The sequence below is a fragment of the Carcharhinus amblyrhynchos genome, chromosome 23, assembly GCF_965287045.1.
Source record: "Carcharhinus amblyrhynchos chromosome 23, sCarAmb.v2.hapA, whole genome shotgun sequence".
NCBI classification, from domain to species: Eukaryota; Metazoa; Chordata; class Chondrichthyes; order Carcharhiniformes; family Carcharhinidae; genus Carcharhinus; species Carcharhinus amblyrhynchos.
Window position 1 is genome coordinate 7,738,925 of NC_137346.1, and position 15,397 is coordinate 7,754,321.

Consider the following 15,397-nt stretch of genomic DNA (forward strand, 5'->3'; position numbering starts at 1 on the left):
CCACTAATTCTCTGGTTTGATCCCAATAAATGTTACATTAGGGATAAGAAACAGGAGCAGGGGTAGGCCACACACGCCGTCAATAAAGTCCTGGCTGATATTCTTCCTCAACTCCACATTTCCACCTGATCAACTAGAGATGGGCAATAAATGCCAACCTTAATTCTTTTAGCATCCAAAAATCTACTGATCTCTGACTTCAATACACTCAGCGACTGAACATTCACAGCTCCCTGGGGGAGACAATTGCCAACTTCCACTAGTCTTTGCGTGAAGACATTTCTCCATCTCTCAGTCCCAAAGAGCTAAGTCCTCGCTTGGCTATGATAGCAGAGTAATAATGGCACTGGGAAGGCGATGGCTCAACTATTAATCCGCTAATGCTCTGGGGACCCGGATTCGAATCCCGCCATGGGAGATGGTGGGAGTTGAATTGAATTTTAAAAATCTGGAATTAAGGATCTACTGATGTCCATCAAACCACTGTCGATTGTCGGAAAAACCCATCTGGTTCACTAATGTCCTTTAGGGAAGGAAATCTGCCTTCCTTACCTGGCCTGGCCTACATGTGACCCCAGGGCCATAGCAATATGGTTGGCTCTCAACTTCCCTTGGACAAATAGAGATGGGCAATAAATGTCAGCCAGAGACATCCATGTCCCCCAAATGAATAATAAAAAACTAATCCAGCAGCGTGGAGTAATGCTCTACAGTCTGGACAGTTGATTCCAAAACCCACCTTGGCTGCTGGGAAAATCTCAATTGAGTTAACTTTAACACATCTCAGATGAAAAGATGGTGTCAGTAATAGTGATGGTGAATCTGCCATCCCTTACCCTGTGGAACAGGAGGAGGCCATTCGGCCCCTTGAGTCTGCTCCGCCATTCATGGCTGATTCGACTTTCCTCATATCCACTTTCCTGCTCTTTCCCTGTCACCCTTGATTCCATTACTGATCAAAAACTTGGCACGGTGGCACAGTGGTTAGCACTGCTGCCTCACTGCACCCAGGACCTGGGTTCGATTCCCAGCTTGGGTCACTGTCTGTGTGGAGTTTACACAGTCTCTCAGTGTCTGCGTGGGTTTCCTCTGGGTGCTCCGGTTTCCTCCCACAGTCCAAAAGACGTGCCGGTTAGGTGCATTGGCCCGAACAGGCACCAGAATGTGGCAACTAGGGGAATTTCACAGTAACTTCATTGCAATGTTAATGTAAGCCTTACTTGTGACTAAATAAACTTTTTTTAGATATAACACTCGGGGCGAAGGGAATCAAAAGATACGTGGTGGGGGGGGATCTGTGGGATCAGGCCATTGAGTTGGATGATCAGTCATGATCATAATGAGTGGGGAGCAGGCTCGAAGGGTCAAATGGCCTCCTCCAGCTCCTACTTTCTGTGTTACATGGCAAAAGGGGGAGGCCATTCAGCCTCTCGGGTCCATTCCGCCATTCATTGAGACATTACTGCTGACCTGCACCTTGCCTCTATCAGCTCATCCCGACTCTGTATTCTTTCAGCCAAAAGGATAAAGAGTTTAGCAAAAATATATCGACCTCAAGCTTACAATGATTAATCAAGCTGAGGTCAACTGCTTTTGTGAGAGACTTTCATACTTAGAATCATAGAAAAACTACAGCACAAACAGGCCCTTCGGCCCACAAGTTGCGCTGATCATATCCCTACCTACTAGGCTTACCTATAACCCTCAATCCTATTAAGTCCCATGTACTCATCCAGAAGTCTCTTAAAAGACCCTAACGAATTTGCCTCCACCACCACTGATTCCACTCACCCACCACCCTCTGAGTGAGAAACTTACCCCTAACATCTCTGTGACTTGCCAGGAAGTGGTTCCTAAATTCTGTGTGACTGACTGGCTCCGATTTTAAGGTTATGTCTCATGCCCTCATCTCCCCACCAGTGGAAATAATTTCTCCCAACCCTGCCAATTCCTTTCAAAACCCGAAAACCCACAATCAAATCACCCTGAATTGCCTGCAAGGGATAGAAAGCTCTAACCCACAGAGCCCTGACCTTGTGTCAGATCTGTGCTGAACTCCCCCAAGGACAATCTATTGCCAGGAACAGTACATGTTACTCTGGATGTGGCCTAAACAAGTATAGGGTGGCTAGAGTCATAGTGATATACAGCATGGAAACAGGCCCTTCGGCCCAACTCACCCATGCTGACCAGGTTTCCTAAACTGAACGAGTACCATTTTAAAAAGTTTATTTATTAGTGTCACAAGTAGGCTTATATTAACACTGCAATGAAGTTATTGTGAAAATCCCCAAATTGCCACACTCTGGCGCCTGTTCAGGTACTTTATCGCAGGGGGATAGAATATAAAAGCAGGGAGGTCTTCCTGCAACTGTACAGGGCACTGGTAAGGCTGCAGCTGGAGTACTGCGTGCAGTTTTGGTCCCCTTATTTGCGAAAGGATATACTGGCCTTGGAGGGAGTACAGAGAAGGTTCACCAGGCTGATACCGGAGATGAGGGGGTTAGCTTACGAGGAGAGAATGAGTAGATTGGGCCTGTACTCCTTGGAGTTTAGAAGGCTGAGGGGGGATTTTATAGAGACTTACAAGATAATGAAGGGGCTAGATAGGGTAGAGGTAGAGAGATTCTTTCCACTTAGAAAGGAAAACAGAACTAGAGGGCACAGCCTCAAAATAAGTGGGGGGGGAGTAGTTTTGATCAGAGTTGAGGAGGAACTTGTTCTCTCAGAGGGTGGTGAATCTCTGGAATTCTCTGCCCATTGAAGTGGTGGAGGCTACCTTGTTGAATATATTTAAGTCATGGGTAGATAGATTTCTGATCGATAAGGGAATTAAGGGTTATGGGGAGCAGGCGGGTAAGTGGAACTGATCCAATTCAGATCAGCCATGATCTTATTGAACGGTGGGGCAGGCTCGAAGGGCTAGATGGCCTACTCCTGCTCCTATTTCTTATGTTCTTATGTACACTGAGGGAGAATTTAGCGCTGCCAATCCACCTAACTAGCACGTCTTTCGGAGTGTGGGAGGAAATCTCAGCACCTGGAAGATATCCACGCAGACACGGGGAGAATGTGCAAACTCCACACAGACAGTGATCCACGCCAAGAATCGAACTCAGGTCCCTAGTGCTGTGAGGCAGCAGTGCTAACCACTATGCCACTAAGTGCTTCTTGAAAACAAGCCATCCAGGAGGGGCCTTGGTGGATAATCGAATGATTGTGCTGCCTCACCCGATTCCCACCCTTTCGGATAAATGTAATGTCCACCGCACAGCATACCCTGCGGCTTCTTATTCTCGCTACAAACTGTCAACAATCTAATCAATGTCCCCTTGGGCTTTTACAAATTGACAGTGCTGAGTGTTTTTTTTCCCACAAGTTACTTAGCAGAAAGTGGTAGAACAGCGGTCGCCTCCTTGCTAACGGTTCTGAGGTCAATTAGCACCAGCGGGAGAAACCAACTTCTGATTGGAACCGTCAGTCACGGTAATGATTCATTGGGAAAGTTCATTTGTTCTTCCGAGGAGCCAGGTTAGGGACATCTACACAAACACAACGTTCAATGTTAACCCCCAGGCTCTCAGCTCCTCCAGCCTGAAACACATCGGGCGGGATTTTCCGGCTGTTCCTGCAGGTGGGATTATCCAGTCCCGCCGGGGTGGAGAGGGCAGGCAATGGGAAACCCTGTTGATGATGGTGGGACAGGAAGATGTTGCTGCCAGCCAATGGCGGGTTACCTCTGTCGCTGCAATGGTGGGGAGTGGGGGAAGGGATGGGGGTCACAGTTAGGGGGTGGGGGGGGGGGGGGGGAGGGATCCCATTAATCGGAACGTGCCGGGGAAGATGGACGACTGGTCTAACTCAGGGATGATGCCATGGGACAGTGAGCCAGGATGGAATCAAGGGCACAAGATAAGGCCACTTCACACGCTTTAGTGACTTTACTTAAACTAAGAATGATGATACCCTGTACCAACAGAGAATTCAGGAGAAACTTCTTTATCCAGAGAGTGATGAGAACGTACTACAAACAGTACTCAAGGTAAATAACATAAATCCACTTAAGGGGAAGCTGGTTAAACACATGAGGGGCAAAAGAATGAAAGGCTAAAGCATAAAGTTTATTTATTAGTCACAAGTAAGGCTTGCATTAACACTGCAACGAAGTTACTATGAAATTCCCCTAGTTGCCACAGTTTGGCGCCTGTTCAGGTCAATGCATCTAACCAGCACATCTTTCAGACAGTGGGAGGATACTGGACCACCCGGAGGAAACTCACACAGACACGGGGAGAACATGCAGACTCCGCACAGACAGTGACCCAAGCCAGGAATCGAACTCGGATCCCTGGCGCTGTGAGGCAGCAGTGCTAACCACTGTACCCGCCCCATTGATGGGGTGAGATTTAGGAGGGTAAGAGGGAACCTGTAATGGATCATAAAATACAGCATGGGTCAAATGGGCTGAATGGCCTGCTGACCTGTTTCTGTGATGTAAATACCTGGCATTTTCTCATTTGTTCTTTGTTGCTCAGTTCACAATTTCTCAAATAGAAACAAGACATTCTTGCTGCGACCAAAGGGGAGTTCTCCCCAACATCCTGACCTTAATTTATCCCTCAAACGACCCCTACGTCAAATTAGCACATTGTTGTTTGGGGCGGGGGAGCTTGCTGCGTGTAAATTGGCTAATGCATTTCCTACAGTGCAAGAGGACGGGAGGCACTTCTAAAAATTCTAGGGCACCCTGAGGTCATGAAAGACACTGGATAAAATGCAAATATTTCCTCTTCCTTGCTAGATGTCTCGGGTCGAACAGGATGTGCCAATTATGACATGGTTGTGTGGGCGAGGGAAAGAAGGAAAGGAAAACAGTGGAGAAGAAAACACTGAGGCACAGAGAGCAGAGAGAATATGCAAAACAGAGAGGCAGAGAGGGAGAGAGGGGGAAGGGGAGAGAGAGAGAGAGAAGGAGAGGGAGAGAAAGGGGGGGTGCAGAGAGTGAAAAAGAGGAGAGAGGGAGGGAGAGGGAGAGACAGAGAGAGAGAGAAGAGAGGGGGAGGGAGAGAGAGAGGAGAGGGGGAGGGCGAGAGAGAGAGAGGAGAGCGAGAGGGAGCGGGAGAGAAAGAGAGAAGGAGTGCGTCTTGGAGACAGAAACAGTCAGCCATTAAGAGCACAAAATATTCCCTAAACATGTTGGTTTAAACGGCATCGTAACAGGTTATAGATACATGTTTAAATAGCCCATTAACAGGTTATAGGTTCATGTTTAAATAGCCCATTAACAGGTTATAGGTTCATGTTTAAATAGCCCATTAACAGGTTATAGGTACATGTTTAAATAGCCCATTAAAAGGTTATAGGTTTGTGCTTAAATAGCCCATTAACAGGTTATTGGTACGTTTAAATAGCCCATTAACAGGTTATGTCCCTGTACTAAAATTCACATTAGCAGGTTAATAAGATGGACCCAAGTATGAGTTAATGAGTATATGAATAGTATTCAGCGATCAATATCCTGTCAATGGTGTAGTTAAACACACGGCTACAACTTGTTAACAGGCTATTTATACACCTGCTGAGTATGAGCTCATCATAAAGTTGATGTAATTGTAACAGTCGGATTTTTGGCTGTGTGACTGATAACAGTTTCACTCCAGCTCACTGACTCACTGCAACCTTTTTCAAACAAGTTGAAGGTTGGTTCCTCTGGGTAAAGATTGTGTTGTTGCTGTGTTTGCCTGGGTGATTCCTTTCCACTGTACAATCCTCGTGAATTAAATACCACCCAGCAAAGCTGGGAAAAATCTTCCATTCTTCCTGACTGGATGAAGCTGCTTTTCATTGGTGTTGGTGCTCAGGTAAATAATCTACGGGTGCTGCTGGCTGAGGGAACAACACAGTTTACCCCAGTCCAACGCCGGCATCTCCACATCATGAGGGAATAACATCAGTCACAGCATTTTGCTCTTTGTGGCACGGGTGGCACAGTGGTTAGCACTACTGCCTCACAACACCAGGGACCCGGGTTCAATTCCCAGCTAGGGTCACTGTCTGAGTGGAGTCTGCACATTCTCCCTGTGTCTGTGTGGGTTTCCTCCAGGTGTCTGGTTTCCTCCCACAGACCAAAGGTGTGTGGGGTAGGTGCTAAATTGCACTGCGGCATATGTGGGGTTAATATGCCAGATTAATATGTGGAGTTATGGGGATAACCCTGGGTGAAATTGTTGTTGGTGCAGTCTCAATGGGCTGAATGGCCTCTTACTGTACTGCAGGAATTCTACAATTCTATGAAGAATGTTGGCAACTTGAGATGTGTGCAGATTTAAAATGCATTTGTGCCCTTCTGTGCCTTGGGTACCATCATATACCCCCATGAAGATTAACATTGGGATAGCCTTCATTTAGACTGAATGGAGTACTGGGAGAGTGCTACATTGTGGGAGGCCCGGTCTGTCTGTACAAGTGATTGATGTTAGCTCAGTTGGAGGAACAAGAATTCTTTCTTGGGCCTTGAATAGCAGTCCTCTCTCGTTCGAGCTACCAAAAGAAGATGAGGTGGTTGTCCGTCTCAAGGGTACTTCATGGCAGCAGTTCCCAGGCTGTGGGCTGTGACTCCTGTTGGCGCTGCACGTCAACCAGTTGGGGTTGTGAGATAGCAATGGCACTTGTCAAGAATCTGTCCGGGTGTGAGTTCCAATCCCCAGCTCCCCTCAACATGTTTGTCAATGGGATGTCTACTCACAACCCTGATTGGTTAATTCTTTCAGTTCCTTGTTCAGCTCAGCGCGCTGATTGGCTGATCAGGGACTTCCTTGGCACTGCTCATTATGAAGATGTTCTGAATGCAGTCCGCAATGAACAACGGGCAGGCGGGCAGTCCAGGGTTCAGCCAGGGTCCACCAGCCTTCAAAACAATTGTGAACAAAACCCAATCGCCATTGTTCAACGACTCTCCCACTGCATCCTCCCCGTGATCTCACTCTGGGGTCACATCAATTTTAATTTGATTTGATTTATTATTGTCACGTGTATTAGTATATAGTGAAAAATATTGTTTCTTGCGCACCTGATCGACTTCAGGAAGCATAAAGGAGAACATGCCCCTGTCTACATCAACAGGTCGAAGCAGAAATGGTTGAGAGCTTCAAGTTTTTACGTGTCCAGATCACTAACAACATGTCCTGGCTCCCCCCTATGCCAACACTATAGTTAAGAAAGCCCATCAATGCCTCTATTTTCTCAGAAGACTAAGGAAAGTTGGCATGTCAGCTATGACTCTCACCAACAATGTACCATCGAAAGCATTCTTTCTAGTTGTATCACAACTTGATATGGTTCCTGCTCTGCCCAAGACCGCAAGGAACTACAACAGGTCGTGAATGTAGCCCAATCCATCACGCAAACCAGCCTCCCATCCATTGACTCTGTCTACACTTCCCGCTGCCTCGGCAAAGCAGCCAGCATAATTAAGGACCTGACACATCCTGGACATTCTCTTCCACCCTCTTCCTTTGGGAAAAGATGCAAAAGTCTGAGGTCACGTACCAACTGACTCAAGAACAGCTTCTTCCTTGCTGCTGCCAGGCTTTTGAATGGACCTACCTTGCAAGAAGTTCTCTACACCCTGGTTATAACTGTAACACTACATTCTGTACTCTCTCGTTTCCTTCTCTATGGACGGTATGCTTTGTCTGTATAGTGTGCAAGAAACAATATTTTTCACTGTATGTTAATATATATGACAATAATAAATTAAATCAAAATCAAAGCATACCGTTCATACAGAAGCAAAGGAGAGAGTGCAGAATGAGGTGTTACAGTCATAACTAGGTATTTATTAACATTTGCGCTAAGACGACAATCACCACACTTCAGCCACAATATTGTCACAGGCAACGTCTTACATTGATGGAAAATACAAAAAGGGACAGTTAACAATCTCTTGCTGGTTAAAGTGTCAGCTGAGGCTCAGTGGGCAGCACCTTCCTTTCTGGATCCAAGCACTAAATGCAAGCTGACACTCCCAACATGGTATTGAGGGAGTGCTGCGCTGTCAGGGGTGCTGTCTGCTGGATGACATATTACAAACTGAGCAGCAGCCTGCTCTCTCTTAGATTGAAAAAAATCCCATTGGCATCACTCCCATATCTCATCTCCAGTTCCTTTGAGTAACTCCCAGTGCACCTCCTTCCCGTTCCCATAGAATTATAGAATCCCGGGTGCAGAAGAGGCCATTCGGTCCATTGAGCCTGCATCAACTCTCTGATAGAGTTACTTACCCAGGCCCGCTATCCCATAACCCCACACATTTACCATGGCTTATCCTTCTAACCTACACATCTCGGGACACTAAAGGGCAATTTAGCACGGCCAATCCATCTAACCTACACATCTTTGGAGTGGGAGGAAACCGGAGCACCCGGAGGACATAGCGAGGGGGATTGAATATAAAAGTAGGGAGGTCTTGCTGCAGCTGTATAGGGCATTGGTGAGGCCGCAGCTGGAGTACTGTGTGCAGTTTTGGGCGCCGCACCTGCGCAAGGATATTTTGGCCCTGGAGGGAGTGCAGAGGAGGTTTACTAGGCTGATACCGGAGTTGAGGGGATTGAGCTATGAGGAGAGGCTGAATAAACTAGGCTTGTACTCGTTAGAGTTTAGAAGAATGAGGGGAGATCTCATTGAGACGTATAAGATGATGAATGGGATGGATAGGATAGAGGTGGAGAGACTCTTCCCGCTCAAAAAAGACAGTAGGACTAGGGGGCACAGCCTCAAGATAAAGGGGAGGCGGTTTAGAACGGAGTTGAGGAGGAACTTCTTCACTCAAAGGGTGGTGAATCTCTGGAATTCTCTGCCCGTTGAAGTGGTGGAGGCTGCCTCGCTAAATATTTTTAAGAAGCGGGTTGATGGGTTCTTGATAAGAGAGGGGATTAAGGGTTATGGGGAGAGGGCGGGAAAGTGGAACTGAGCCACAACAGATCAGCCATGATCTTATTGAATGGCGGGGCAGGCTCGAAGGGCTAGATGGCCTACTCCTGCTCCTATTTCTTATGTTCTTATGTTCTTATGACATGCAGACTAAGCACAGACAATCCCGGGTCCCTGGTACTCTGAAGCAGCAGTGCTAACCGCTGTGCTGCTATACCGCCCGTGTTTGTGCTGCTCAATCTTTCCCCTCCAGTTTGCGTGCACATCTTCCTCGGACCCACTCCGGATTCCTGCCTCGGGATTCGGCTGGTATATTTCCTTGGCTCCAGCATTCCCGGAACCAAGGTGGCGTGTTTCTTAATGTGTTACTTTGTGGTACCACAGCTCATTGCCAGCTTAAGATACAGTAGGTCCGTTCAAAAGTCTGATGGCAGCAGGGAAGAAGGTGTTCTCGAGTCGTTAACGTGGGGTCACAATGTGAAAAAGTTTGGGAAGCATTGATTTATGGGATCCTGCTGTGTTGCCCTTGCTAACACAGTGACCCCACTTGAAGGTGCTTTACAGCATATGGGATGCTTTTATCAAACTTCTTAAGGCGCTACATAAATGCAAGTTTTTTTAATTCCATCATTGCTGCAGTTCGGGTAAGTCATGGTCGAGAGAGGACAGAAATCGGGGCTGTTTCACTGCAAATTTAAAACTAAAGCATGCGGAATGGAAGAAGTTTAAGTTTATTTATTAGCGTCACAAGTAGGCTTGCATTGCACTGGAATGAGAATACTGTGAAAATCCCCTGGCAAAATGAGAGGTGTGAAAAGCGCATCCTCTTTACTCTCTCCAGCAGTCGGAGGGTGAGGGGGGGGGACACAACTGTCACAGCACTGCTCCTTCATACGTGACATCTCCTGACTGAGGAGAAGATAATGAGTGAAGATGGGGTTTCTGAGGATCCTAACCACGAGGACAGCGGGATTCAAACTGCAAATATCATTCCGTTCTAGTGGAAATCCACCCACGCACTGCAGGCTCTGCCTGTCTGCTCATACACGAAGCTTGATGCTATTGTTGGCTTTGTTAGTTTAACAGCAGGTTAATAACTAACACACACATCGTTAGCCTGGTAAGAAAGGGACAGCTTTATTAGACTAGTGGTTCTGGAGGCTGCGTGCCCTCAGCTTGTGAATTGTTAACCTTTTCCGCTATTCAAGAGGCTGCAGTGATGGCAAAAACAGATACTGGATCTCAGGAGAGTAACCGAGCACTGGGTTCCTGTCCTGGAGACTGGCTACTGTTTTGAGCTAGCTGTCCATAGATTTCTTCACATACATTTCTTAGATATTGAAGCACATGCAGGAGACAGAGGGTAGCAGTGGAAGGGTGCCTTTCTGAAAGGAGGGCTGTGGCAAGTGGCATCCCTCCGGGATGAGTGCCGGGACCTTTGCTGTTTGTAATAAGAACATAAGAACATAAGAAATAGGAGCAGGAATAGGCCATCTAGCCCTTCGAGCCTGCCCCGCCGTTCAATAAGATCATGGCTGATCTGTCGTGGCTCAGTTCCACTTTCCCGCCCTCTCCCCATAACCCTTAATCCCTTCTCTTATCAAAAACCCATCAACCCGCTTCTTAAAAATATTTAGCGAGGCAGCCTCCACCACTTCAACGGGTAGAGAATTCCAGAGATTCACCACCCTTTGAGTGAAGAAGTTCCTCCTCAACTCCGTTCTAAACCGCCTCCCCTTTATCTTGAGGCTGTGCCCCCTAGTCCTACTGTCTTTTTTGAGCGGGAAGAGTCTCTCCACCTCTATCCTATCCATCCCATTCATCATCTTATACGTCTCAATGAGATATATATATACATAAATGATTTGGAGGAAAATGTAATTGATTAGTCAGTTTGCGGACGACACAAAGGTTGCAGACAGCGATGAGGGCCATCAGAAGATACAGCAAGATATAGATCAGTTGGAGGCTTGGGTGGAGGGATGACAAATGGAGATACAGTAAATGGCAGAACCTTTAAGAGTACTGATTGGCAGAGGGATCTGGGTGTACAGGTACAGGGTCACTGAACATGGCAATGCAGGTAGAGAAGTTGGTCAAGAAGGCATACAGCTTGCTTGCCTTCATCGGCTGGGGCACTGAGTTTAAAAATTGGCAAGTCATGTTGCAGCTTTATAGAACCTTAGTTAGGCCACGCTTGGAATATAGTGTACAATTCTGGTCACCACACTACCAGGGAAATGTGGAGATTTTGGAGAGGGTACAGAAAAGATTTATCAGGATGTTGCCTCGTATGGAGGGCATTAGCTATGAGGAGAGGCTGGAAAAACTTGGTTTGTTCTCACTGGAATGATGGAGGTTGGGGGTGGTGGTGGGCAACTGATAGAAATCTACAAGATTATGAGGGGTATGGACAGAGTGGATAGTCAGAAGCTTTTTCCCAGGGTGGAAGAGTCAATTACTAGGGGTCATAAGTTTAAGATACGAGGGACAAGGTTTAAAGGAGGTGTACAGGGCAAGTTTTTTACCCAAAGGGTGGTGGGTGCCTGGATCTTGCTGCCAGGGGAGTTCATGGAAGCAGATATAATAGTGAGTTTTAAGGGGCGCCTGGACAAATAAATGAATAGGATGGGAATAGAGGGATACGGTCCCCGGGAGAATTAAGTTGGTTTTAGTTAAGCTGGGCAGCTTGGTCGGTGCAGGCTTGGAGGGCCGAAGAGCCTGTTCCTGTGCTGTAATTTTCTTTATTCTTTATATAGCATCTTTCACAAGCTCAGGATGTCCCAAAAGTGCCTTTGCAATGTTGAGATTGTTACATTACAAGCGCTGTGATGGGCAACAAATATAATCTCAACAGGACTGCTCACCTTCCATAAACAAACACAGTATACCTTAGTACCAAATCTACAGCCACCACACTTCAGCCACGATATTGTCACAAGGCGATGTTTTACATTGGTGTAAAATACAAAAAGGGAGAGTTAATTTCTTGCTGGTTTAAGTGTCAGCCGAGGCTCAGTGGGCAGCACCTTCCTTTCAGGATCCAAGCACTAAATGCAAGCTGAGATTCCCAGCGTGGTACTGAGGGAGTGCAGCACTGTCAGAGGCGCCGTCTGCTGGATGACATATTAAAAACTGAGGGGGGCATAGATTTAAAGGGTTTGTGAGAAGGATTGGAGGGAAGATTAGGAAAAGCTTTTTCAGCCAGAGTGTTGTGAGGGTCTGGAACTCTTGTCGGTAGGTTTAAGTTTAAGTTTCTTTATTAGTGTCACAAATAGGCTTACATTAACACTGCAATGAAGTTACTGGGAAAATCCCCTAATTGCCAGCGTCAATTCAGGTACACTGAGGGAGAATTTAGCACGGCCAATGCACCAAACTGTCATGTCCTTCGAACTGTGGGAAGGAACTGGAGCACCCGGAGGAAACCCACAGACACAGGGAGAATGTGCAGACTCCGCACAGACAGTGACCCAAGCCTGGAACCGTACCTTGGGCCCTGGCACTGTGAGGGAGCAGTGCTAACCACTGTGCCACCTTTGGTGGTAGAAGCAGAAAACCTCAACACATTTGCACCTCAAAGTGGAGTAACCGGCAGGGTTATGGACCAAATGGGCTGGAAAGCGGATTTGGAGGAGGGGCTCATTTTCTAGTGGGCCGAGTGGCCTCTTTCTGTGTTTATGATTCCATTTCTAAGGTTAGATTCGGATGAAGGGCAGAGGGCGAGCTGTCCAATTGGCAATCCATTAGCCATGCCTGACCAGTCTGTGCGCTCTCACCCTCTGTGCTGGCACCAGGCAGCTCGACACTGAACAGGGAGATAACTCCTTCTCAACAGCAGTGATGTCTACACGGAGAAGCAAGTTGGCTCAACAAAGGGGCTCATCTCCAGTGCTGAGGTGGACAGCCAGTTAACCCAAGGCAGTGGTGACCTTGTGTCCTGGCCAACATTCATCCTTGTGAAGGAATAGGAGCTAACTGTTATGAGAATGTACACCCATGGTGTCACATGTTACTGTCACACTGTGGTCATGAGTTGAGTAAATTACATGTTAGTCCAGTGGCCACGTGGGGAGTGGTAAGAAATACACTGAGTCTAAAAGTACAATTACTTTCAATTTGTGGGAATCAGGAGATAAAACAATCCAGCAACTGACATCACCCAAGAGAAGAAGGGTGCACCAGGCTTTTCCAACACTGCAGCTGATGGGATCTTTCCATGCACAAAAATGGTTACCACGTTTGTCTACAATAAGCACAGCCATCAAGGTTATTCTTTGTAAAGCACTGAGAGAAGTGGGGGTGAGTTTTCCCATTCCGCCTGTGGCGGGAATCGGAGTGGGTGGGGGACGGACTGTGGAAAGGTCTGTTGACCTTGGGTGGGATTTTCCGGTTTCAGAGCGACTGCAGCCGGAAAATCCCTGCCCGTGATTTCTGAGAGGAGCAGAAATGTAAACGCCCGCCTTTCCTTCTCCCTAAGTCTGCCCAAAGACCGACTATGAGACAATGTGAGGGGAACTTGTAGCAAAAACTCTCAACAAGAGGAGAAAGCTCTTCCAGACCCAACCGTAACGACTGGAGAGATTCAAGCATTGGCTGTACTTATTGCAGACAAACGTGGTAACCATTTTTGTGCATGGAAAGATCCCATCAGCTGTAGTGTTGGAAAAGGGTTAACGGTGGAAATCAAGGGGAGTTAACGGGTTTCTTTCCAAAGGGCGTTTTTCGCAAGGCACTTTTATTCCCTCTCCCACAACCACCTTTAGTGCAGGTGTGTTTGTCACTCACCTGTAGGCCGGGACACCGGGGTTCGCAATCATGATGGATTCCAGGTGGAAACGCCCGTCGCCAAGGTAACTGGAAGGAGAAGAGAGAAGGCACACACGTGCTGAATTAGTGCTGGAGTGTGCCTCAGATCGCTGCACAGACACGCACATTAATCATTGCTGCTGCTTCATGGCAAAGTGTGTCGAGGAAAGCAGAGCAGGCTGCAAAAAAACACAACACGACTGGCGTCTGACAGACACCCCACTCTGAGGCTGGGGGAGGGGGAAGAGGGGGAGGATGGGATGGGGGAAGAGGGGATGGGGGGGGGGCAAAGAAGGAGGGGGGGCAGAGGAGAAGGAGGATGGAGGGAGAGGGAAAAGGGGACAGAGGAGGGGAGACAGAGAAGGGGGCAGAGGGGAAGAGGAAGAGGGGAGGAGGAAGAGGAGGAGGGGAGAGAGGAGAAGGAGGATGGAGGGGGAGGGGAAGGGGAAGGAGGAGAGGGCAGGAGTGGGTACAGAAGAGAAGAGGGAAGAGGAGGGGGGGAAAGAGGAGGAGAGAAGGGGACAGAGGAGGAAGAGGGGGACAGAGGAGAAGGGGACAGAGATGGAGAGGGGACAGAGGAGGACGAGAAGGGGCAGAGGAGGAGGGGGACGGATAGGAAGGGCAGAATGGAAGGGAAGTGGGGAAGGAGGAGTGGGAAATGCTGGTGTGTGGAAGCAGTAACCCGTGCTGGTGTAGGCCATCAGAACACCATCGTCATCCGAACAAGCAGCCTTTGTTTACATCTGACCCCAGGTAGTGAGTGCTAGGATTCCACTCTGGGACATAATCACCCAGTAGAAGCAATCACTTTTACACATAAAACCTCAATTACAATGCAGGCACAGCTTAAAGTGAAACCAAAACCCACAGACCGATCTTATCAAAATAATCCTAAAACCCGGACAGGCGTGAGAACAGGAGAGTTTAAATCTGCAATCTTATCCACTCAGTGCTTGAAAATACCACAGAAACGGTTCTTGTCTGTAGGGGGAAGGGGTGGGGTTTAAGTCACCCAAATGCTGGCTGAGACAGAAGCAGGCGTCATCGTACACGCGCAGTCTCTAACAGCAGAGACTTGTCACTCAGCCTCTGCTACTCTGAGCTCATCTCCATAAGGCACCCCCCCCAACTCCAGGCCCACGGCCTATCGCGACCCCTCAGCCGCCTGGACTGATTCCACCCTCCACCCGCAATCACCGGCCCGAATTTCTCTATGGCCAGCCCTTCCCTCCCCCCACTGATCCCAACGCAGAGGGGCAGCGAGAACCCCTCCCTCCCCCAGCCACTGATCCCAATGTAGAGTGGCAACAGGAACCTTGCCCAGCGAGGTCACACAGGCAGGTGAACCCAGACGATTCTATCCCGGGCTCATTAACTCTTTGCAAATCCAGATTTGAATGTAATTTAAATAAATTATTCAGCCTCATGCTGGCAAGGGGCATGAGGCTGATCGTGCTGGATATCCAGTGCCAGTAAGATCGCAAGAGGCGAGAAATCGAACGTGAACCTGATTTCTCGGCTCTCTCACGAGCTTACCTGCTTGCCCCACCCATCGGGGGAGGGGGCGTGATGGTAACATTGCACATCCCCCCACACCGTCCCCATCTTTTCTCACAATGCTGCATATTTTCCCTATGTTAATTCAATTCCTTTTTGT

General features: G+C 47.9%; 1 protein-coding gene across 1 annotated transcript in view; it reads right to left on the reverse strand.

The window, feature by feature from the left end:
* dph1 (diphthamide biosynthesis 1) overlaps positions 1-15,397 on the reverse strand; it is a 592,086-nt gene that overhangs the window by 156,828 nt on the left and 419,861 nt on the right. Inside the window, exon 7 of the mRNA XM_080210803.1 lies at positions 13,720-13,788. Within this exon, the coding sequence (XP_080066929.1) occupies positions 13,720-13,788 (69 nt within the window). The remainder of the gene's footprint in view (positions 1-13,719; positions 13,789-15,397) is intronic.